Below are 24,900 nucleotides of genomic sequence, written 5' to 3'. Positions count from 1 at the left end.
AAATTTTCTAGATACAAATGGCAGGAGACAGTTTTTATTTCCTATGACCCATCTGAAGCACCTGAAAACACAATGCTGAAATTCTTATTTCCAAAATAGCACTGGCAAATACTCTGACCTCAATAACACTACTTAATTGGAATGCAAGGCTTTGTTATTCAGTTCCTCTACTTCTTTCTTTTTAAGGAGATTCTAACATCCTGCAGAAAAGACCAGAGGTAATGTGCCTTTCCTTCTCCATCCAGGGAAGGAGAGAGAATAGGGGAAAAAAGCCCTCAGCAGGCAGCCTGTGGCAGTGAGCAAAAAGAACAGCAGTTCAACAAAGCTGATATACCAAACATACCCATTGTAGCCACAGTACCCTGATGACTTCACAGCTGAAGGGATGGGGAGGAAAGGGGAGAACCATAGTCCTGGGAAGGAGAGACTGGCAGGAGTTACTCTCACGAGAAATAGGTTATTCACCAATGCCACGGAAGAAACCCAAAGAGCTTGAATTGCATTATTGCTCCTCCCTCTCTCGTTTTAGTCACATTCCATTACTTTCTCACATTTATCTTAACTTGTTAGTTTGTTTTAGATTTTAATATATAAAGGTAAAGGTTCCCCTCGCACATATGTGCTAGTTATTCCCGACTCTAGGGAGTGGTGCTCATCTCCATTTCAAAGCCGAAGAGCCAGCGCTGTCCAAAGACGTCTCCGTGGTCATGTGGCCGGCATGACTAAACACCAAAGTTGCACGGAACGCTGTTACCTTCCCACCAAAGGTGGTCTCTATTTTTCTACTTTCATTTTTTACGTGCTTTCCCTATTTTAATATATAGTCTTGTTTTAATCATTTAAAGGTATTTGCCAGTTTTATATTATTTTATTCTGATATGGAGCATTTTTTCATTCTCAAGTAAAATTTTATAAAAATAAATAAATAATTTTGCTAGTTGCTCAAACTGAAAAAGTTTTCCTTTAAATGTTTGGGCATCCAAACTGGAAGAAAATTAATTTGACTATCCATCAGGAGAAAAGTTAGTTCATAAGGCAATATATCTATGAAAGGTTGTGCAACATGCAATAAAGTGCTAACCAGACTTTTGCTTCCATGCTGTATATTTTTATGGATTTTTTTGTTTTGAAAAGCAGAGACAGACTTGTAATATTTCAACCGCAGAAGAAGTATTTACATCGTAGTTATCTGATTGTATTACATGCATAGGCTAAGCAAAGTTGAACACCAAACTCACAGGGCAAGATATTCTTATAGCGGTTCTTGATCTTATTTTCTGGTCTTTGACCCTCGTGTCGATCATACAAGTTCTTCGTTTCTTGTTTCTGCAGGCTCTGAAGGAAGAAATGAAGATAAGTTTTAGTAATGCAGCTGGCAGCTGAAGAAAAGAGGCACATCTATATTTTAAAAAGAGATGGGGAAAAATAAATCTTCAAATGTTTAAATTGTTCAATTAATGGATGTGTTGTATTTCACAATTACTATATGACTATTGATTACGTCCCTGTTGGCTAAGGCTACCTCACATCAAGAAAGTATGAGGACTGATGCTTTCTATGATAAAGAAATGAATTTCTGCTTGAGACATCATTGGTCTGAGTCCTATTTCTTAGGTATTCCGGGTAAGGAAATTCTGGCTTTCAGATGTTGCTGAATTACAGCTCCCAATAGCCATCTTCATTGGGGCTCTTAGAGGTTCCAGAAATAATGTATATATTTTGGGATTGCAGCATTGAATTCTGAGGCTAAAACATGAGGAATAGTTCACTGCAGAAAACTCTACTCACATCAAATTCCTCCCAGAAACCACCTTTGTTTGCCTCTTCTGCTTGACTCCTCCTTTTGAGCATTTCCACTCTGTTTTCAATGTCAGCTGCATTCACTCGAGTGGCATTGAAAGGCTTGGAGAGGGGGATGGGGGGATGAAATGAAGAAAGAAAAGGAAAAATGGAATGTTGAGACAGAGAGTAAGAGCACCAAGGTGCCCATGGATATTTCCCTTATCAATTTCACTAGTCACTGGTCAGATGCCTACTCCAACCTAATGTTGTTTATCTTTTCTTAAATTTATAAAACAAATAAATACTAAGAAACTTAGTATTAAGGTTATAGGGTTATAAGCAAAGCAGGTTATAGGCAAAGCATTAGCTTCTGCAATGAGTTATATTTCCAAGAATATCTCTGAAGCCTGCAGATGGTTTGTAACTTTCTTAGAAACTAAGTATGATCCATATTTGCAACCAACCCCCGAACTTTGTTTGCAAATGTGATAAATGTGCAGACAGACTAAGATTGCAAGGACCACTGGATAACAAAGGCAGATAAAGAGAGTTGCAGGGATCAATCACTTTTCCCAATCTGACTTTGGGAAAATGGACATTTTATAGTTGGACATACCATATGAATTTTGTTTCAAATTTGATAACAAAATACTTGGGGGAAATTGTAGGTTTATACCTTACATGTCACTCTAAGTATAATCTTAGTCATGTTTTATTGAATAAGTTACTATGAGCTCATAAATCCTACTAAACTATAAGCCACAATGACTGATTGTGTAGAACTTGCAAAACCAAAACCAAACTAATCACATAGTCATCTTATTTTTGTGCAAATCTAACTTATTTCTCTGTACAGGATGTTAAGACTAATTATTAAAGCAAAACTAGAGTCTGAGAAAAGCAGTTGATGAATGAAAAGTATCAAAGACATGAAGTTAAGATTTATGGATGTATCTGATGCTAAATTTCAGTAGTGGTTTAGAATTCATTAATTTACCTTGTATATGCGCACCTTATTAGCACAATTGGCTGTGTGATTATCATGAATAGATTGTCTTTAATTTGAGAATAATATTGTTGATACTAATAATATTACATTTACAGGTACACATAAATAATACAGTAAGCACACATAATACAGTACACAACGCACACATAATACATTACAGATACACCCACATAATACATGATAATGTCTGAATTTACATATCTATATCACCTTCTATAAACTGTATTGGACAACATAATGAAATTTACCTTTTGAACAATTCAGAGATAAGTCTGATAAGTAATAGTTTATTTACCTGTCTCAAATATACATAATATCCAGATGCCTCCTCAATTCCTGTCTTCTTAAAATGTTCCACTAAGTCAGTCAAACTGAGGAATCTTGCTGTACCCCCAATTGTGTACTGCCCTTTCTAGAAAAAATGAGAAAACAAAAAGCATTATTATTCCAGTCCCTCATATATGTAGGTGCCTTAGTGTCTATGTATACACACACTTAATCTTGTTCCTATATTTTATTTTTTACTGAGCTATTATCTTTTCAATCCTGTGGAAAGCTAATCATCACAACTTTAATTAAAGCAATTAAATATTTTATTCACATTTTATCTCTGTTTTTTTTTTAAAAAAAATTTGATTTATATGCCGCCCTTCTCCAGAGACTCAGGGCGGCTTACAATGTGCTCAGCAATAGCCTTCATCCTTTTGTATATTTATACAAAGTCAGCTTATTGCCCCCACAACTGGGTCCTCAATTTACCTACCTTAGAAAGGATGGAAGGCTGAGTCAACCTTGAGCCTTGGCGAGATTCGAACCTGCAGTAATTGCAGGCAGCTGGTCTTAATAACCAGCTTAATAACAAGGTGCCTTAGACCACTGTACTACCAAGGCTCTTTTATCAATCATGTGATCATCTCTTTATGCAAATGTATTTTTAGGCAAAATAGTGGATAATTAAAATGTTGGTCTCTTCTTAAGATTATGTTTTGTTTTATTGTATTGGGGAGGGGCTTCTGCAAAGCATTCCAAAGGGAAACCAAAGACTTGGTACAGCAGCTCCAAAGGGCATCCATCCAGGCAAAGGTAGCTGTGGATACATTATTGATAATCTCATAAATTCCATATAACCTCTGAACAATCATGTATGCCTTCTACAAGGCACAGCTACTTTAATATTTCCATTTTGAGGATGAGGTCTTTGCTCCTACAAATTGACTCTTCACAGAGTCCTTTTCAATGTTTTTAATAGCTCTTGAAGTTTCTGACTCCTCCCTTGTTCGTTCTTCTTTTGCGTGATTTTTAATGTTTTGTTGATGGGCACCTCTAGCAGGGCAAGCTCTTAAATATCCCTGTAAGATGAAACCACAGGGACACAAGTGGTAAAGTCCCTGCTTCTCCCATCCCTGCTACTAAGTAAAGCCTAATGTAGACTAATGAAGACCAATCCCTAAGCAAAGGGACAACTTCCTTCCCTTTGAGGCTAAATAAAAAGGGAAACCTCTTCATGGATTATTGCCTGAAGATGAAACTCAAATACTTTGGCCACCTAATGAGGAGGAAGGACTCACTGGAGAAGAGCCTAATGCTGGGAATGATTGAGGGCAAAAGAAGAAGGAGACGACAAAGAATGAGGTGGCTGGATGGAATCACTGAAGCAGAAGGCGTGAATTTAAATGGACTCCGGGCAGTGGTGGGATTCAAGTAATTTAAGAACCAGTTCTCTGCCCTAATGATTTCTTCCAACAACCGGGTTGCCAAACTGCTCAGAAAGTTAACAGCCGGTTCTCCTGAAGTGGTGCGAACTGGCTGAATCCCACCACTGACTCCGGGGGATGGTAGAGGACAGGAAGGCCTGGAGGAACGTTGTCCATGGGGTCACGATGGGTCGGACACGACTTCGTGACTAACAACAATAACAAAAAAGGGAAAAGACATCAGGAAGCTTTCATTCTTTGAATCGCCTCAGGAGCAGCAGTTAGCTGCTGGGAAGGAAAAGAAGGAATCCTAAACCCAGTACAGGCTGTGATGTGAAATTTTCCAGGGCCCATATATAATCTAACCCTGATTTCTACTATATGGGCAATGGATATTAGACTGAAGTACTAAGTGAGGGTTGCTTTTATATTGTGTGCTCAAGGCAAAGAGCCAGTTTCTTTCCAAGCTATTCTTCCTTAGGACCTAATTTTCATTCATATTGTTCCCTTGTTTATCCAATGTCTCCTGAGATTTAATCCAACCTAAACCAAATACACATCAATGTTTTCTTTTCTAGAAAACAATGCGCTTGTATTTTCCTAATAAATGCTTGATATTATTCAAAAGATTCATTTTTTGAGTTACACCAGAATTTTAAACTGATATAGTAGTATGATTCAGGAGACCTAGAGGATTGCAAGAATTGTTTATCCCTTTTTCTCCAGACACTACAGAAAAATAATAATGAAAGATTTCAGGATTCTTTCTTGTCTCCTGTGTTACTTAACATCTATATGAAACCACTAAGAAGGATTCTTTGCAAGTCTGGAGCTAGTTGTCATTATTAATATATCTAAGGGGCTGCCACAAAGAAGAGAGGTCATTCTATTTTTCAAAGCACCTGAAGGCAGGATAAGAAGCAATGGATGGAAACTAATCAAGGAGAGAACCAACCTAAAACTAAGGGGAAATTCCTGACAGTTAGAACAATTAATTAGTGGAGGGACTTGCCTCCAGAAGTTGTGGAAGCTCCATCACTGGAGGTTTTTAAGAAGAGATTGGACAGCCATTTGTTCGGAATGCTTGAGCAGGTGGTTGGACTAGAACAGGGGTGGGCAAATGTGGCTCTTTCACAACCTGTGGACTTCAACTCCCAGAATTCCTGAGCCAGCTGTCTCAGGCTGTCTCAGGAATTCTGGGAGTTGAAGTCCACAGGTTGTAAAAAAGCCGCATTTGCCCACCCCTGGACTAGAAGAAGTCCAAGACTCTGTCATTCTAATACTTAATTCCTTTTCTGTGATTTTGGGGGGTTATGTCTCCAGATTACAATGAACAGGGAATTTGACATACACAGGACTGAGGTGTTAATGATTCTAGGAGCTACATTTTAGAATCAGGGGGAAAATGCCTATTTTGGATTTCATTGCACTCATACTTAATGGCAGTCTGGGGAAACTTGAATATGCAAATGATATTGGACATCCCCACAAAATCAATTAACAATGAGCACTTTTTATCAGCTTGGCTGATAAATCAACGTGCCTCTCTACCTGGAGGTGAGAAACTAGGCTTCTAAATTCTCTAAGTAGAGATTAAGTATAATTAATGAACAGTTAAAATTATTACTTTCTCTTTAATAGTTGTCTCTTCTGGGACACTAAACATTGTATTTAGAGGGCTCTTAAGGGCAGATCCTCCCTAATAGTTCACAGAGTATATAGTAGATTGAGATAACAGGATCTTCAGTCTGGCAAGATTTCATCTGTAAGTGTTAAGTAATAACAATCTCAGCTTGGAAGAATGTCATTCTTGGTTTTGAGCCTGACAATAATGAAGTATTTCTAGAGAAGTGAAATCTCCAGGTTTCACCAGACATTTTAGACTTTTAACCTCTTTCTCAAGATCTCCAGATGAATAAGTAGAAACTCCGCTGTGGGGGCGGTATCAAAAAAAGAAGCCATGTTATGCTTAGGCTGTGAGGCTGACTGTGTACTGCAGAGTCAATGGCTTCCATCTGAGCACAGATGAACCCAGAGACACAGTCAAGCTCTTCTCTTGATCTATCAGAGATTAGTCTCTCCCTTGACTAAGGACATGTTACATTCCATCTCTACTTCATCAGATCCACATCTTGGTGCACATGATGCCACTCGTACCTCTGAGGTTCCAGCTCCTAAATCTCAAGAGACTTGACTACAGCTACCTTTGTCATCTACTATGGCCAAACAAGGTTCTTTTAGGAACTTGATTCCCTTTTTGTTTGAAGTGCAACTAACCTTTCATTGGTAAAGATACCGAACGTATGGATACAAATGTGAAATATTACAGATCAATTGATAATCAACTGTTAAGAGTCATGAAATTTCCAATTGGATTGTCATCTGGAACCACATAAGGTGAAAATGAGAAAATGATTTGTATATCATCTTACAGGTAATAAAGTCCTCTCTATCTCCTCCTTTACCTTCTCTCCCACCTTCTCACCTCACACATAATCTTGATATGGGTAACTTTGAGTCGTTCCTGGCTGTGGGCTCCAGTAACATCAGTCCTAGGTTTAGGCTGGTCAGTCAGGACAGACAGCACAAAATCACCAGGCTTGCTAAGGCTCTCACGCACTAAGAAAGTCCATGGTGCAGTCTTGGCTTGGAGTAAAGCCTCAGCTGCTGGACCAGAAAGATGTCCATGGTACCATCTGAGAAAGAAGAGGGGAGAAATAAATAACCAATTTGTAGAGTAGCTACAAAATAAAAGTGACTGGAATGTAATTAGACTAATGGAAAATTTGGATCATTACCAAGAAGGGACAGAGAGGAAAAACAATTATTAAAAAAGCTACATGAATCAGCATAAAGATATTAAGTTTTGTTTTTGCTTTATGTAAACAGTGAAACAAATCTAGCCATAATTCTTATTTGTACTGATTATTTTCCGCCCTGATAGGATAAACGTGCATGCATAGATTTTAAAATATTAATAAGGGCCAATTTTGTTTTTGTTCTATGTATGTTATTGTCTGCTTTACCATTTAGCATTCAGTAAATTCATCCTAACATTTTTTACTCAAATCTCAGTAAATTAAAAAAAATGAAAAACAGCCTGACTGTGAAAAAGCAGAAAAAAACTTTTATTACGGGAAAAGGAATCAAGACAGCAAGTGTTAAGGACATCATAAACTACGTGGAGAAAATAAAACAATGTGATTTACCCAAAGTTAATTTGTTAATGTAGGTAATATAGGTAATGGCAGGAAAATCAGCTCAGTTTAACAGTGAGGAAAAAGCTCTCTAATGGGATTTGCCACCATTTTGTACAGCAGTATAGCTAGACCTTGACTTGTAACCATAATTGAACCCAAAATTTCTATTACTAAGCAAGGCAATTGTTAAGTGAGTTTCACCCATTTTAACAACCCTTTTTGCCACAGTAGTTAAGCAAATCTCCGTAGTTGCCAATTAAATCATGTGGTCATTAAGTGAATCTGGCTTCCCCCTTATTGACTTTGCTTGTCAGAAGCCATCTGGAAAGGTTACAAATGGTGAACACATGATCCTGGGACTATGTACCTGTCATAAATACAGGCCACTTGCCAAGAGCCTGAATTTTGATTGTGTGACCACGGGGGATGCTGCAACAGATGTAAGTGTGAAAACTGGTCAGGAGCCCCTTTTTTCAGTACCGTTGTAACTTTTAATGGTCACTAAATGAATGGTTGTAAGTTGAGGACTACCAGTATTGTACCTCAGTATCTCAGTGTTTTTCAGAAACCTGGATCTAGAACTACCCAGATGGGCTACAAAAATTAATCAAAAACCTTAACAGAATTAAATCTTAATTTTTTAAAATAAAAGTTAAACTTTCAGTTGTAATAGTGAAAATTATTTCAAAGGCAGTAGCAAAAGGTACTAAGGCACAACTTTTTAAACATTTAGTCAGCATATAGGAAGCAATGTTCTAGCAATTTCCTACCCAATATCTCACTAGCTCTTAGCACAACAGTGTGAGATCAATCCCTTCCCTTGATGTGGATGAGCTGCTGATGCCAGCATTCCCAAAACCATGTTTACCAAGTCTACGCAAAAGTAACCAAGAAAACTTGTTCATACAAAACCTTGCCAGGTGAACAGGCAAGACTTTGCTCAATGAAATAACCCCACGAACGTATTTGGGGGGCAGGCAGCCAGGGTGTTCCATTCCCAAGTCAAATGTCCTCCATGTCTTCCTTTCCTGGGTCTCTGGAAATATCACAGGTGAAACTTATAATGGCATGGCTGTTAATCTCCTCTCAGTTATAAATTTAGTTATCATGACACAGTAGCTTGTGGGAGGAGTGGGAGGAGAAAATCCCAATGCAGGGGTGAAATGCTCCTGGTGATGGTGATGGGTGGTTCGGAGAACTGCTAGCAAAAATCCCTGCCCCCCCCACCCTGCCCAGCTGAGCCGTGCAATCATCAGAGGCTTTTTTTTTTTACTTTTAAAAGCATTTTTTCTACAACCTCTTCGGCCAAAAAAATGCTTTTAAAAGTAAAAAAAAAAAGCCTCTGATGATCTTGCGGCTCAGCTGGGATCGTCAGAGGCTTTTAAAAGCATTTTTTCTACAACCTCTTCGGCCGAAGAGGTTGTAGAAAAAAATGCTTTTAAAAGCTTCTGACGATCCTAGCTGAGCCGCAAGATCATCAGAGGCTTTTAAAAGCATTTTTTTCTGCAACCTCTTCAGTCAAAGAGGTTGTAGAAAAAAATGCTTTTAAAAGTAAAAAAAAAAGTTGGCCATGCTCACCCACTCACATTACCCCACCACCAAGCCATGCCCACGGAACCGGTAGTAACAAATTTTACATTTCACCACTGCCCCAATGTCACCTTGTTGTGTTCTTCTGCCTATACAGACGTGCTGCAAACAGAGTTTTATTACTTCATCTATGACATTAGATTTCCATTTGGTCAGTTACCAGAAGCTTTAGTTGGTCAGACCAAATCCTAAAATTTACAACCCTTTTTATATTTCCCGTAAGTTCATTTAGTGTTAACGCATACCCGACTGTAAATTACATAAACATTCCCTGAGCATGAAATGCATCTGTAAAATGAAAATGTTGGATCTTTCTCTGAAATTAAAGTGCTTAGGAATTTATTTAATGAGCCCCAATGAATTACACACCAACTTGGCACCAAAAAGAAAACAAATGTGAATTTTGTCATTCTGTTGCACACTCCATGATTAATAGGGCTTTTTCAGATGACATTGACCCTTTGGAATGAAGGGGAAAAAATCAAAATTCCTCTCAGTGAATCTTGTCTCAAGCCTGAATATACTATATTTTTTATTGTATGTATGTTTGTATATGTTAGCCCTATATTCCTTCAAAAATACATAGCAAAATAATTATTCCTTGTTAAAGAATTATATGTAGGAAATATAAAGAGTGTGAGGATTTTGTATCTATAGTTAGTAATTAGACTACATCAAAAGAGTAAATTTTTTGAACTTCAAAATTTGAACATTATTTTGAAATGAAATTAGAAGATTAATATTTATATACTGTAACTCCATTTCCACTGAGGCATTGTTTTGTTAAACACTTTTTGACTTTCTTGGCTTTCTTACTGCAAATCTATAAATTTGAATCAGTTGCCTCAAAGTGAATCAAAAGGTTACAAACCCAAAATCAGATTAAGATATAGCATCATTGATTGACAAAAAGATGAGGAAAAATCTTCTTATGGAGGGGACTTTTTTCTTGTATTACTGTACTTACACAAATTATGATAGTCCTTGATTTACAATTATAATGGAGACTGGCCATTTATCTGATTTTAAGACTTTTTTTTGTGGCAGTTATTAAGCAAACGCTGTGGTTGTTAAGCTGACCCATTGTTTACTATGGGACATTTTTGCTGAAAACCAAAAGCAAACAATGTATTTTCAGCAAAAATGTTGTAAATCATGATCATCAGGCCCTGGGACATTGCAAATGGCCATAAACGTAGCCCAGTTGCTGAATACCTGAAATGCAGTCATGTTACTAGGGGAGAAGAGAGGGGGAGATGGCTGTCAGAAGTTCAGAACCATGCCATAAGTACCTTTTGGAGTGTCTGTCATAACTTTGAATGGTCATTAAGCAATAGGTCATAAGTCAAGGACTATGTGTACCACTTATTAATTTATTACATTAATACATCACCCAATTCCATTACATCTCTAGGTGGTTTACAATTGAAAGTGATTTAAAACATTGCAATATAAACAATGCAGGAAGCAGATATCTGGGGAAATTGCAGAAATCCGTTTTATGCAGGAACCCTGATGGTGCAGTGGTTAGATGCAATATTACATGCTAACTCTGCCCACAACCTGAAGTTCAATCCTGATCAGCTCAAGGTTGACTCAGCCTTCCATCTTTCTGAGGTCAGTAAAATGAGGACCCAGATTGTTGGGGGCAATATGCTGACATTGTAAAAACAGCCCAGAGAAGGCTGTAAAGCACTATGGAATAGTGTATAAATCTAAGTGCTATTGCTATAAATCTCAAGGGGTCTACCACCCACTATGGCATGAGTCTTGGGGGGGAAACCCTGATTTTTAAGGCATTGCTTAAATAAGATCAGAGTGAAAGTGGTGTCATACATGGTAGCTAAACTGCTCATCAGTGCAAGATACAGAAATGACAGGATGCTTATTCTGAAAATCTACCCTGGTGGCCAACTGTTTAATTTAAAGTACTAATCTTTAAAGGCTGACATAAGATACAATGGAAAGGGCCATTTCTCTTGTTATGAACTAGTTGAGCTGTTCAGATGTGTAAGAGAAGCTAATTTGAAGATTCCTCTCCTCTTCTGGGCATATTTATCTGGCACATGAAAGAAGGATTTCTCCTAAGTTGCTCCCAAGCATTGTAATGTGCTGTTTGGGCTCACTTTCTTGGCATTCAGAAAATCTGTCAATGAAATCAAACAACTTTGCAATTCTGTACAAAAGCCTAAAGTAGTCTTTTTCCTGCTGATTCAGAAATTTAATATAAGTAACCATGTTCTCTCATCCTGGAAAAAGAAATGAAAGATGATATGTGGCATTGTAATGTGCCATTTGGGTTCACTTTCTTGGTATTTAGAAAATCTGTCAATGAAATCATACAACTTTGGACAGTCTTAGAGTTGAAGAAAGCTAGGGTTAAATTTGGGTGCTGAGTATGACCATCAAACAGACATGAACTTTATTCTTCTCCCACTTAAATGTGGGGTTAACAAGAGAACTTTCACCTCTACCTACTGATAAACATCATTCACAGTAGGCATTGGGGGAAGATTAAATACCTGCCCACCATGTTAGTGGCAGAAAAATATTTTAGTATTGGAAGAGAATAAATGTATCCATGTACATTAAAAGAAATGGAAAGAGGAAGTTATACATCCTTCAGTTCAGTTGTAAATCATCCTGCAAAATGATTTGTTACTACTGCTCATTGATATATGTCCGGTAGGTCAGAAACAGTAAATGCATCTCGGATTGGATATGTTCTAATATGTATCAATGCAAGCTAAAATTTGGTTCAGTTGTCTTTCATATAGAAGACCATTGACAGAGCAATATAAGCTTTCATATTTATTTTTGCCTATTATTTTACTTTTGTTTTTGGTTTATAAATAAATTAAATAATTGTATTCTTTGCTACAGCTTTAAGCTTTATGTTGTCCTGGGTAAGTACACACTGTTCATTTTTTTTATGATACACCAACTGGTACATAGAACCATAGAGCTGCAAAAAAAAAAAAAACCTGAATCAGCCAGAAGTACAGGTGTTCATGAAACACAGAAGTGACTTCTGTCACCGTATTAGAAAAATAATATTCTTAATTCATTTACTTATCCCCAAAGCAATCTCAACTAGTTTAAATAGGCTTTTGGTCACATTAAAAAAAAAAGTACTTCAGTACAGTGTGTTACCATATTCACCCACATTTAGTTACTTTCTGATTTACAGGTAGTTAATTGCCTGAGTGATTTCTTTCTGTAAAACACACACACACACACACAGAGTGAACTGTTGCTTTTGAACAAACTGGCTGTGCTGATTTAGCCAGCACATTAAAATCTGATGCTGATCTAAAAAAATATGTGACCCAGCATACAAGAACTCTGTACAGTCCTGTCTTAATTCACAGACCTAGCATCCATCATTAAAAGTAGACAGTTCATAATATGAAAATTAATTCCATACAGATAAAACATAATCTAAAATGCTAAAGAGAAAAAAAAACCAATAGCAGTATAAACTGAAGTAAAGCCAGGGAGCAGGGAAAGAACAGATGTAGAAAGTAAGAAGCATCAAATGAATCTCAGTTAAGAGGGCACATCTCAAATTCAGTCAGGACCAGGGCATCTGGGATAGTGTGGCAGTGAGAAGAAGGAGGAAGCTTTATGCGTGAGACATCCTGCTGGGGTCCCAACTGCAGTTGCATTAATACTTCACAGCCATAACTAGCCCAAGGCTCTCAACTGTGCATTCATGACCAAAATAAGAGTTGAATTTCTCAGATCAAAGCTCATACCTGCTATGTGGGACCTATGTTTGTCAGGTCAATGCTGAATTTTGCTGAGCCTTCAGCTGCGCTCTCTCTCTATATATAATGTTATTAATTTTATTTCTTAATAAAATTAAGTCACTTGGTGCCACCTAAAACCTGAAGCCATTCATTCCCCCGATTACAGAATTCCACCTAAAATTTCTTCATCTGGAAAAATACTTGCAAGAAAACAAATACTTTGTTTAATTTTACTTTGTTTTCTTGAAATAGCCTTCTAGGAGATGAGCTAAAATCTTGAAATGGGGTTTTCTCAACAGCATTTTTTTGAATCCATTATTGGTGTTTTATTTTTCTTCCAGATTTTAAATAATAGTAAGTCATTATTATTTAGCACAGTAAGGCATGCACTTTTCTGATTACATAAATAATATCACATTCTGATAAAGCTATTAAATGTAGCTTTTATTGTATTTTTTCCAAAACAAAATGTTAAAACTTGGAGGCAAAACAAAAAATTGCACAAAAATGTCTGTCTCCTGAATGGACCCTCTTCAATCAATACTGAAACTGTTTCCACAGATCATCTCAGACCCTGAAATTGTGGAACTCACAAGAGTAATGGGGCAGTCTCATTTGTCTAATTGCTAATTGTCTAATTCTCTATATTAAGATCCCTTTCTTTATCTTATACATGGAGCATATTTTTACTTCAGCAATTGCACTTGTTGTGCTAGAGAGGTACTATTTTATATGACCTATCAAATAAGGCCTATTTCACGTATTGTGTGTCTTATTCTCAATTTGCGTAAGAGAATCTTACATCATTAATTTTTAAATTGCACAATGCATTTTACAAAGTAATTTGTCAACTGCCAACACATATCTTGATTAATTAGATATCAAATATACTAATGAAACATTTGCTTTTAATCTTTTAGTTGTGGTGTATTATTACAATAGAGAATGAAAAACAGATTTCAATATACTTTCTTGATTGTTCTAAAGTAACTGCTCCCCAGTTTAAATTATATTGTTGTTGTTATTATTATCATGCAATTATTCCACTCTTTTCAAAGACCCTATAAGAAATGTTGAAATCTATAAATAAAGACATAGTTAAATACTGTTCTTAAACTGTTATCCCAACTGTGGTCATTTCTGCAGCATGTTGACCTGGAAAGGCTCGAGATGCTTCAGTCAGTCCACAATATGACATCTACAATTTTACAGGCTCTAAAAGATCAGGACTTTATAACTGCTCTTATTCATGACATATTGATTACCAGTTTGCTTATGTATATCGTCAAAGGTACTAAGCAACCTTCAATTTACTTAAAGATTAGCTGTTCCTGAAAAGCTCTGCCTATTCTGTATAAAAAGCTGGAAAGCTTCTATTCAAGCTAGTCTGATATCCATTCAAAGTGAATCTTCTTGATAACTGCTCACTTCTACTGCAGAAGACTTCCTCTGGTTCTTAACGTCACAGTGTCATCCAGTTTTATTTAGATCATTTTCTAATTGATTCTGAGTCCAACTTTTCTGGACTCGGGTTCAGCTGCTGCATATGTTATGTTTAATATTGGTTTTAAGGAACAGGTTTATTTTTAAATGCTGCTTTGAATTATTTTTGTTAGTAGTTTTGAATATTTTCAGCTGATATCACTAAGCTGCAGTATGATATGAGTAACAGCATTTATGTAAGCTACAGCATTTTAATGGCTGCTATTTTATTCTGGCATGATTCTTATACAATGATGAAATCAGTTTTGATTTCTAAATACAGAGTCCTTGGGCTGGATCAGAGCAGGAAGCAAAACAATCTGAGCCAAGGCAAAATGCAGGAGTCATGAAATTGGGAGAGGTTCTCAGAGAGGTTATGTTTACTAGCTTAAACTACTGGAATATGACAAACTAGAGTCACATTGTAATGTTTGCCACTTTCTGAGGAAAAAGTAATTGTTATGGGTGGAGATTTACAATTAACATTTTGAGTTTACATCCATTATTTTAATTAACTTTCCAAAGAAACAGTAGAGCAAGTCAGTGATTATCATATTGTTTAAATTTTTCACTTCTACAGTTAGGAGATGGAGTGTATTCTTATATATTATAGGTATCTATAGTATTAAGTATTAAGTATTAAGAGAATAGTTCCTCATAGCCTGCCTATTTACGTATTTGTTCTTCATTTGTTTGTATTCTGCCTTTATTATTTTACAAATAACTCAGGTTGGTGAACATATCCAACATACCTTCCTCCTCTTATTTTCCCCACTAAACCAAACTGGCTCTCAAATTATGCTATTATAAGAAAATCATATCATTAGCAGATTGACAGATTAGATCAATCCTTTATAGATTTATTAATAACCCTGGTAGCCTAACCAGAGTTTGATAAATGGTCATTTAATGCACTCATCAAGCTACACATTCAACTCACTGGTCTGTAGTTCATGTACGCCTGATTAGGGTCAAATTAAATAAATTTTGTTGAAGAGAATAATACAATAAATGCAATCACTAAAGTTTTTATTAGTGATTAGTTAATTTTAGAGATCACACTGCTTTTGTTTTAGAATCTTTTCTTTAAAATAAGAGGAGGGAATCTGTGCTCTTGCAGAAGAGGCTAAACTACATGTCCCAGCAACCTCAACCAGCAATGAGGAGGGAAAATGGAAGGTATATTTTGACAACTACCTCCATTCCAAAAGATGTTCCAAAATTTAGGACGGCTGGGTGGCAAATGAACAAAGCTATCATTTGCTAAGTGAGCCTCTTTCCCTCTCAGAGAGGAAAGAGTTAAGCTCAGTGGACCAAGCTGAGGGGAAGCCACGTGATGGAAAATCTTGGGTGGTTGGTGGGGAGGGAGGCTGAGTTTTCGTAAGAGCCTGGAGGACAGAACTTTCCAACCGCAAGGGAGGAAGCAGCAGGCTCCCTGGCCAACTGCTGCCTTTGGATGTGAGCAGGCCTGCACGCAGAGACCTAGAGAGGATAAATAGACTGATTCTTTTCAAGGGAACAGCAGTTTGCTCTGGAACAGGACAAACCCAGCTCTGTCTCATGAATGGCTTAACATACCATAGAACACAGAATCACAGGGCTGGAACTGTCCATGACCAACATGAACAAAAGCCGCCCATTTTAATACAATTTCCAGATGAGTGGCAGTAAGAAAACAAAGAGTCATAGGGCATCATAATGACAAACACATTTCCACAAAAGTTATGCCATCATAAGGCTTACAAGCATGCAACAAAAGAAGAAACATGAAATAAACCTGCGAAAATAAAAAGTTTGACCCTGGACAAATGATTTGCTTGATTACCTGCTTCTTATCGACACCACAATCTTTGCATCTTAACAATGTGCCAAAAATAACAAATCAGTGAAACAAAAGAAACCTGGTTTCTAAATATAAGTCACATCAAAATTGAAACTTCATCACATGACAAAATGTAGTATGTGCTCTATAACCTACTGTCTTAGGGAATCTCTCAGTTTAAGAAAGCTTGAAAAGTAAAAGGGGAACAATGCTGAGAGGAAAGTTAATCATTCATTAGATCCTATACTAAAAGAAGAAAGGACATATAAGCATACATTATATAGGTCACAGGGGTCTCCAACCTTGGCAATTTTAAGACTTGTGGACTTCAACTCCCAGAATTCCTCAACCAGTAAAGCTGGCTGAGGAATTCTGGGAGTTGAAGTCCACAAGTCTTAAAATTGCCAAGGTTGGAGACCCCTGATATAGGACACATTTATTTATATACTTCTAAATAAAGGTTAGCTTTTTTCAGGTGTTATTGAAAGGAACTACACTGTACCTCCATTCAGAAATACTCAGGATCTGTGGAGTCTTTCCACTTGAGTGAATATCTTGATTTTCCCGAGCCCTCCTGACATGGACAAAAAGCAGGCACTGAGAGAAGTCCTGCCCCACAGAAGTCCATAAGGAAGACCAGGGAAAGCATACTGGACTAGGACTCCTCCCTACATGAATAAAACCATCCTGTTTGTAAGAGGGCCTGAAGAGGTTTTCTACTTAAGCAATGGTGCAGTTCATTTGTAGGTGTGACTGAAATGAACGCACAGTGGTATGCCCTGATGGATATGGATATATATTATTTAAAGTATAATCTGTTGCTGGATAACTGGGACATAGACCTTTTTCGGATTGTGGAAGCTTCCAGAACAGATCCAGAGTCATTAATAATGAGGGAGAGTAGAGTTATATGGAAAATGAAGAAAAATAGCTGCAGCCAAAGATGACAGTATCAGAGAAAATTTTAGACAACCTTTTGGCTCAGCATCCCACAACTGTATGGCAACAAAAGCCAGGAATAAGAGGCCCTGATTGCCCACATAGGGCTAATTACTTTTTGGGACTCCATGTCTCTTTTCTTCTTTTCCTTTTGAGAATTCCCTTAAATTGCCCTGTTAGTTCATACTAATTTCTTCCTTTTTCTTTCCTTTTAATAAATCAACCATTTCCAGTATCTTTAAAATTCTCATTAGCATTTCTTCTTTATTATTTTTATATTTTTAATTTTTATTTAGAATTTCACTTCCTGAAGCTGTTTTTTGCAGGTACGTTTAAATTTTTTTAAAAAGAATCTCTGCACTATTTGTATGCATAATGGCTTATGCAGACGTAGTAACTTTTCCAGACAGTTCAATGCTATGCATTCCCTACTGAATATGCACCAGGGGTTATTTCTGCATAGAGAAGCAGCAATTATTTTATGAGCAATATTTAAGTGACCCATTCTTGCAAGATTCACCATATGCTTAGGCTTAAAATCTTTCAATCCAAAAACTGAATATCTCTATATTTCAAACTATGCAATAAATGATTGCTTTTTCTTCTCAGGAGTCTCAGGACAGTACTAGGTACAACTTGATATGGCCTTGTAAATATCTGCCACCTCTTCCTGGAGTCCATTAAACTTTTCAACTAAAAGGCAAATGCATGACTAGAATAGGGGATGCATACATGTGTGTGCATACACAGCCAGAGTGTTTGGCTTTATTTAACATCTTGTCTGAGAAAGACCTCCCTAAGAAGGTCTCATTCAAGCTGAGATGTAGATGTTAGTTCTTTTCATGATCTTAAATGTTGGCAGAATTTTTAACACTTTTTAATTATATTCTTACCTGCTTTGTGTTCTTTTTAAGTATAAATATAGAGAATAAAAGTATTTTAGACCAATAAGGGCTTGCTCGTCATACAAATTTTGGAGTAACACAATGTTCTTTCATGTGCTTCAGATAAATGAATCTTTGTAGAGTCAAAAGCATTTAGACTATCATCCAGAAAACCCTATAGGATCTAAGGAATCATGGAAGGAACCTAAGAGATCAAGTCCAGTCCCCACACACTGCAGCATTCACCATCCCTCCTAGATAACTATTCAGACAATAATTACACATAATGCACGATTATATCTACGGTATATAGATCCACAGCAGAGATATATATGTACAAATGATAAAAGACATAAATATAAAGTGTGAGCACCCCTCAACTGAGACTCAATGTGGAAAGGAATGTCAAGATGGGTATTCAGCTATAGGTAGAAGCAGGTGTGCTTTCCTCATACCTTTCTGTTGTGGGATCAGAGCAGTTGAGTGGGTACCTCAAGTCAATGATGGTTCCATCTTTATCTTGCAGGGATCCCTGCTGCTGTGTATAATATTCCACCAATTCTGATAAAGTAGCAAATTTCTCTCCTCCATAGAGATCATAATAATCTCCAGTATTCTGGATACGGATGTGAGTTACCTCATCACCAACCCTAAAAGAGAGAGGCAGAAGCTTCTCATCAGATGATCAGAAAGGGAAGAGCAAAAGAGAAATTATCTTCACTATTTCTCCTGGTAGGAATTCTAGACTGAAATAAGGGATCTCGAGGAATTGGATGGATTACTTGGTGTTTGCTCTCACCAGAGATTATCATCCACCCCACAACATATGAATTGAATATAAGTCTTTTATTCAAACTGGAGAATTAGGATTAGAATGAAGCTGGAACCAGTGATTGTATTTGTACCATGGAGTTTAGGATGCTGGGATTTGAGGTTGTTTTTATTTGAAGAGGGGAGGGTATTGACTTTCTTCAGTTTTTACTTCTGTTTTTGTAAGCCGCAGGAATTGTGACACATAAGAAGGGTGGCCATATTTATCTCTCAAATAAATAAATAAGACTGAATTTTGCAGAAAGCTAGCTAAAAAGATAGTACATTTGGCTCCCCGTGGCATTTCCTCAGCTGTCAATTCACCTGATTTTTCATGCTTTCTATGTTAAGACAGGCAGATGTAATGGCATTAGAAGTGGCACTGATATTGTTACTTACTTCAAAATGTTTAAGCAGGACTTATTATTCAGAGGATGGTTTATTGTATAAGATTAATACGCAAGTTAGTGGAAATTCCAATTTGAAAGAAAGGAAGAAATGAAGTTGCTTTACTTAAATGGAGGCCAGTTGAAAATTAACATGGGAGTCAGAAGCTGTGGAAGGAAGTCCCTGTGGGAAGGCTTGAACCCAGTCTTTCTGTTCCAATGTCTGATGACTTCCCCAAACCATGGACATTTTTTTAAAAGAGTACTGTACCACTAGCCTAGGGAGCTACTTGTTTTGTTTGGAGGTCTGTTCCCAGAAAAGTCAGTATTATGCCATCAGCAGATTTATTTCAGAGAAAGTTGTAGGGAGACTTAGTCTTTGAATTTACCACCAAGTCTCTCTTCCAACTCCACCCCCCCCAGCCCCTCAAAAAAGACAAAAGGCTTTGGGAAAAAACCCAGAAAAAGAATTCAACTTCAAGTTTGTGGAAAGTTATAAGTTTCACAACAGCCATCTTCACTTGCAGTCTCTCTATTCCTCCTTTTCTTTTTCCACTCTGGCCTTCAATTCCAATGTGTCTTGGGATTTTCTAGATATTATTTATTATTATTCATTTAAATGAATCATAGCAGCCCTCTCCCATAGACTTTTAACGATTAACCATGGGAACCATCTTATTATGATATGGCCTCCATTTATTACAGAGGGGAAAATATTTCGGTATATACCGACATGGTATACTTTTAGAGAATAAAGATTGAAAAGGTGGAAGATAATGTGTGTCTCAAGGGGAACAATAGAATATTATCAAAGGATTGGAAAAGGGAGGGGGGCAATTACCTGACCGAAAGGGAAAAGTCCCCCTTGTTCTTCCGGCTGGGCCGAGCCAGAAAGCTGCCATGAATTCCTCGTGCTTTGAGTAAGGCCTCAGCATCTATGCCACTCAGGTCACGATGAAACCACCTGCTTGGTGGAAGGAAGAGAGAAAAGTAAAAAAGAAGGACATCATAAGTGGAGGGATACGGGGTATACTGTGTAGGTGTGATCCTACATAGAGCTCATAAGACAGATGCCTCCCCTATCTACCACAATTCAGAAAGTAGACATTGGTTTTCCTTCCCTCTCTCCCCTGCCCCAACAGCACTGACTCCCACTAGAATGTTCATAATTTAGAATTAACAACAAATAAATGAGACTCAACCAGTACAGATCAACCAAAGTAGACTGACCCTTCAGTTCATCTGGAACACAGCGCTTTCAGATGCAGTCAGTTTGCACGTTCAATGCTTGGCCATTAAGCATTGTTTGTTTGTTTATTAAATTATTTATTCATTCAATTTCTATAGCTGCCCAATTCAACCAAATGACTCCAGACAGCTTACAATTCTAAAATTCTAAAACAATTTCAACAATTTAAAAGACATGAAAACAATAAAAACAGCCATAAAATATAGTGGCAAGTAATCAAATCATCTCTATGGAGAGAGACAGGGTCATCAACTTTCTAACTGAGCAGAAGGGAAACACATCTGTAGCTAGTGAAGCTGTTCCTCCACTAATAACAAGTAGTAGAAGAAGCTCTACTTGCTACATTTCTGCTAGATCCTAAAGATTCAGCAGCAGTTGCTAGTTAGGCAGTGATGCTTGAAGACGTAGCCTCTACTCCCAAATCCATACAGCCAGAGGCAACACAATGATCTGTTCCAGCAACTGTCTCCTATACTGTCTCTTATGTATCACACACATGCTCCCAGAGAAATTGTCCCTCCCAGTTCAAGGAAAAGTTTCAAGACCTGCTTAGAAAGAAAACATTAACCTGTAATAGTCAATCCTAAATTTTTCCTTACCTCATTATTTCCCAGGTGACCAGTGGCAGAATCAAAAAATCCAGTTAAGAAAACAATTGAAAAATTAACTGAAGACGTTTCTTTTACAACGAGAATAAAAGCAAATGAGTGTTTGATGTCTCAATCAGACTTTCCAGATGTGAATTCTCCTTTTTTGACTCTACCCATCTACCTTATGCGTGTCTGCTGCCCATCACACATTCATAGACTGCTCCATGATCAGTCCGTGTTGGTAGGTATGGGCAAAAAGAACTGAGGCAAACAGGCAGTTCCAAGTTGCTGAGCACTAATACAGGAACAGGAAGCATATTTAACATCGTTGTTCTTCACTGCAAGTTGCAATGTGTGCACTTCTGCTTCTGCTTTTGGGTCCTTTTTCTCCTTCTGTCCTATCTTCCCTGCTCACAACTATTTCTGTCTTTCTTCCTTTTGGGGGGGAGGGAGAAAGAATTCACAATAAATGAGTGTGCGACAGTCCATTTAAGTATCACTACAGGAGAATCAAGACCAGTACTAAATGCAACATAATTAAAGGCAATTATATCCCAAGAGTATGTAATCAATAAATATAAAAGACTTTGGGGAATTCAAGCCTGCAACAGTGAAAAAAAGCTTTAAACATTTCAGGTTCTATTTTCTTTATGTTACTGTGTACTTCTTGCTTCCATTGGAAATCTCTTTACCAAACTGCATTATTTTTCCTCATTCAACCGAATGAGGTAGAATTCATAGAAAGGTTCCCACAAAGACGCAGCCTATAGCTATATCATGCAACAGTAATACCTTTTCCCACAATCAAGAAACTGTCTACTAGATCTGGTCCAATTTAAGTTCAGCAAAGGTGTTTTTCCCTTGATATTAATATAAAATATCATTTTGTTAGACCATCTCCTTCTTTCCATTTGGGTACTTGAATGCTCACAGCTCCTTGTTTCATGACAGAAGAAAGTTTTAATTGCTTATTTCTTCACAAAGAAGAAATGTTTTTCTGTAAAAATGAAACAAAAGTAAAAGGGAAAAAATAAATTTGCTTTTTTGAACCTCCTTGCCTAGAAGGGAGCTGCCTAGAATAAGACTTTGAGCCAAATATCCAGCAATTTTAATATATCTTTAGGCAAGGTCTTGATTGCACAACTTAAGTAAATACTAAATAATGAACTCCACTTGAAGCTGTAGAATAAAATTCATACATAGAAAAAGAGGGAAAAGCATGCTCTTATAAAAAAACCTGTCCACAGTATACCATAAAACTCAAATACAGGATTTGCAAATATTAAAATTTTATTTTAAGGTGTGCATACATGTGTTTTGGTTATGCCAACCACTTTCACATAATTTGCCTGCTTTCTGGTTACATAGACTCTTCAATATGGACAGTTTTTTAAAAAGGAGGAAATAATGTTGCTAGAATAAGATGACATGTTAAAATAGTTAATCCTTTTTTTTACTATTATTGTTTTCATCTGAAGACTTAAAAATATTTTTGTTGAACATCAAAGCCTGGGGATTGTACTTTAAACTTTGATCCTAACAGAGATAATATTTAACTCCACTAGCAGATATTTTTGGCAGTGATAATAAAGCAGCGCAAATTCTGATGGCTAACTGCAAGATATAATAACTCCATAGTGTGCAGCTGCTTTTCTGATTTGTGTTTATGCTAATGGCAGCTTGTGTGAGTCTGGTCCTGATCATGATGATCACATACAGGTGAAGGAAGCTTAAATTCTTAGTCCAGTCATTTGTTTTTCAAATTGACCTAGAGATGTTTTCTTTAAAGATTCCATTAATGGCTGTAGATATAAAAAAAACTATATCAAAGAGTGGGAGGTTTGGTTTCCTGTCCCCACCCTATGTGCTGTAGATCCCCTCCACACATTTACACAAATGAAAATAATAATCAGTCGTGCAACTGCTGACTAAATACATAGCAAAGCTTGTTGATTATCTAATCCCCCCCACCCCACACCTCATCTCCCAGTGGCATTCCCAGGATTTCTTGCATTGCTCTTGGGAAAGCGGGGAATGCAATGCTCTCAGCCATGGATTCTAGCAGAGCTCTAAAATACTGCAACAAGTGCTTGTGGATCGCACTTTTTTTTTTTTACCAAAACAAAATATTTGGATCAGCCCAGGTCAAACCATTGCAGGAAACCTAGGGAGGAGCTGTATGTTCCCTGCCTTAGCCCTGCATTGCTCTTTTGCAGAGTGACACTTGATTGGGAAATTTGGAGAGGGAAAGAGGGGGAAGAAGAGTTTAGTTCATTTGCTACTCTTACATTTGTCTTTCCCCAGCTGAAATTTAACACTCAATGGTAAAGATAAAACAAGAATGGAAAGGACTGCATGGCACTGCATATGATTATTACTCCAGTTGGCTGTGGCAGCACTGGAAAGCTCCAACATAATACAAGGTCTTTCCTAGCTTTTCATTGAACTAAAGACAGGATTTTCCAGTGTTTGGGGCCTGAGACTTCTAAGCGCACTGGCAAAAAGGACTACGGTGTGAGTTTTCCCACTCAGAGAAGATGGCTGCCTATAAACCGGTTACCACAATGCTCTTTACCACATTACACCCACTGAGGATGCTCAGCTCACTATCAACAAGTGAACATTCACCTGGCAAAAGCAGAGAGCCCACAGCACTAGGCTTGATTTTCTAGGAAGCTTCTGAGGGCCTTTAGGTTCCAGAGAATTTTCGGAACTAAAAACATTGCCAGAGATTGGTGCTTTGCTCAACAGTGTCTTTAAATAAATTAGTGTTTTGATGTAAAGAATGAAGCAGGTTCTCTTGGCAGGCATCAAGAGATGCTGCTCTGCATTTTCAGCTATCAGGTAGGGAAAGCCATCTGAAAGCAACTCTGACTAAGCCCATCTGACCTTCAAGATGCAGTTCTTCAAAATTTCTGTATCCCTTCACACATTCTGTCTCCTGTGGAAAAATCTATTCTTCAGCTTGCCTAGGGCCAAAAGAACAGGGACTGCTGGGTAAGACATACCTACATGATGGAGTCTTGCCTAAGGAAGCCTGGTAAGACAAGGTAGCAGTGGATTTTCTGGAAGGAAGGAAAACAAGAGAGAACAGACAGCAGATGCAAGGATCCATAGACGAATATGCAAATCATTCTGTAACTATTTATTATTTATCTTGGTGCTTTTAAAAGTTAACAATATTACAATCAATTGATTTGGTTGCCTTATAAATGAAAACATTGAAAGTGCTATTAGATTAAGTTACACACATCTTAGTCTTTGATATCTTGACTATACTACTAAACAGCATTGTTATGACGGTTTCTACATTTAATTACATCACAAAATGTCCCTATTCTTCTAAAACATCAAGATACAATAAACCCATTTTAGTTACACTTAATCTTCACCTTTATCACCATTCTTTTAATTGACTTTTTAATATTACTAATTAATTATTTCCTAATAGTTCCTTTTACAGTGCAGTCCTTTTAAATAATGAATGAAACTACTGGTAAAAATCAGCTTTATATCCTGAAATTGTCCTGATCACATTGCCAGCCCCATCATTCTGTACTTATGCTGATGCAAAATTAAGCCTTCATGCATTCAGTGGGCTTACCTCCAGAAAGGTAGTCCGTATCATTTATATTAGTATTAACTACAACAGCTGGCCTACTATATTGCAATGCCACTAGCTATTAAGGGGAAAATGAACACCTACATTTG

General features: G+C 37.2%; 1 protein-coding gene across 8 annotated transcripts in view; it reads right to left on the bottom strand.

The window, feature by feature from the left end:
* Window positions 1-24,900, bottom strand: part of PTPN6 (protein tyrosine phosphatase non-receptor type 6) — a 36,616-nt gene that overhangs the window by 11,336 nt on the left and 380 nt on the right. For 2 of the 8 annotated variants that reach the window (XM_034411007.3, XM_087886502.1), the window contains exons 2-9: window positions 24,198-24,254; window positions 21,199-21,624; window positions 20,192-20,314; window positions 18,610-18,804; window positions 6,971-7,181; window positions 3,087-3,203; window positions 1,789-1,902; window positions 1,239-1,335 (exon numbers count right to left, since the gene is read on the bottom strand). In XM_034411007.3, the coding sequence (XP_034266898.1) occupies window positions 1,239-1,335; window positions 1,789-1,902; window positions 3,087-3,203; window positions 6,971-7,181; window positions 18,610-18,804; window positions 20,192-20,314; window positions 21,199-21,203 (862 nt within the window). In that variant the 5' untranslated portion in view covers window positions 21,204-21,624; window positions 24,198-24,254. Of the gene's footprint in view, window positions 1-1,238; window positions 1,336-1,788; window positions 1,903-3,086; window positions 3,204-6,970; window positions 7,182-18,609; window positions 18,805-20,191; window positions 20,318-21,198; window positions 21,625-24,197; window positions 24,255-24,900 lie in introns of all 8 variants that reach the window. The other 6 variants (XM_034411002.3, XM_034411003.3, XM_087886503.1 and 3 more) reach the window with 5 other exon arrangements.

This window comes from Pantherophis guttatus, chromosome 2, assembly GCF_059756535.1.
Source record: "Pantherophis guttatus breed Tessera chromosome 2, ASM5975653v1, whole genome shotgun sequence".
Taxonomy (NCBI): Eukaryota; Metazoa; Chordata; class Lepidosauria; order Squamata; family Colubridae; genus Pantherophis; species Pantherophis guttatus.
Note: the sequence above shows the minus strand (reverse complement) of the source record. Positions and strands in the feature narration are given on the sequence as shown.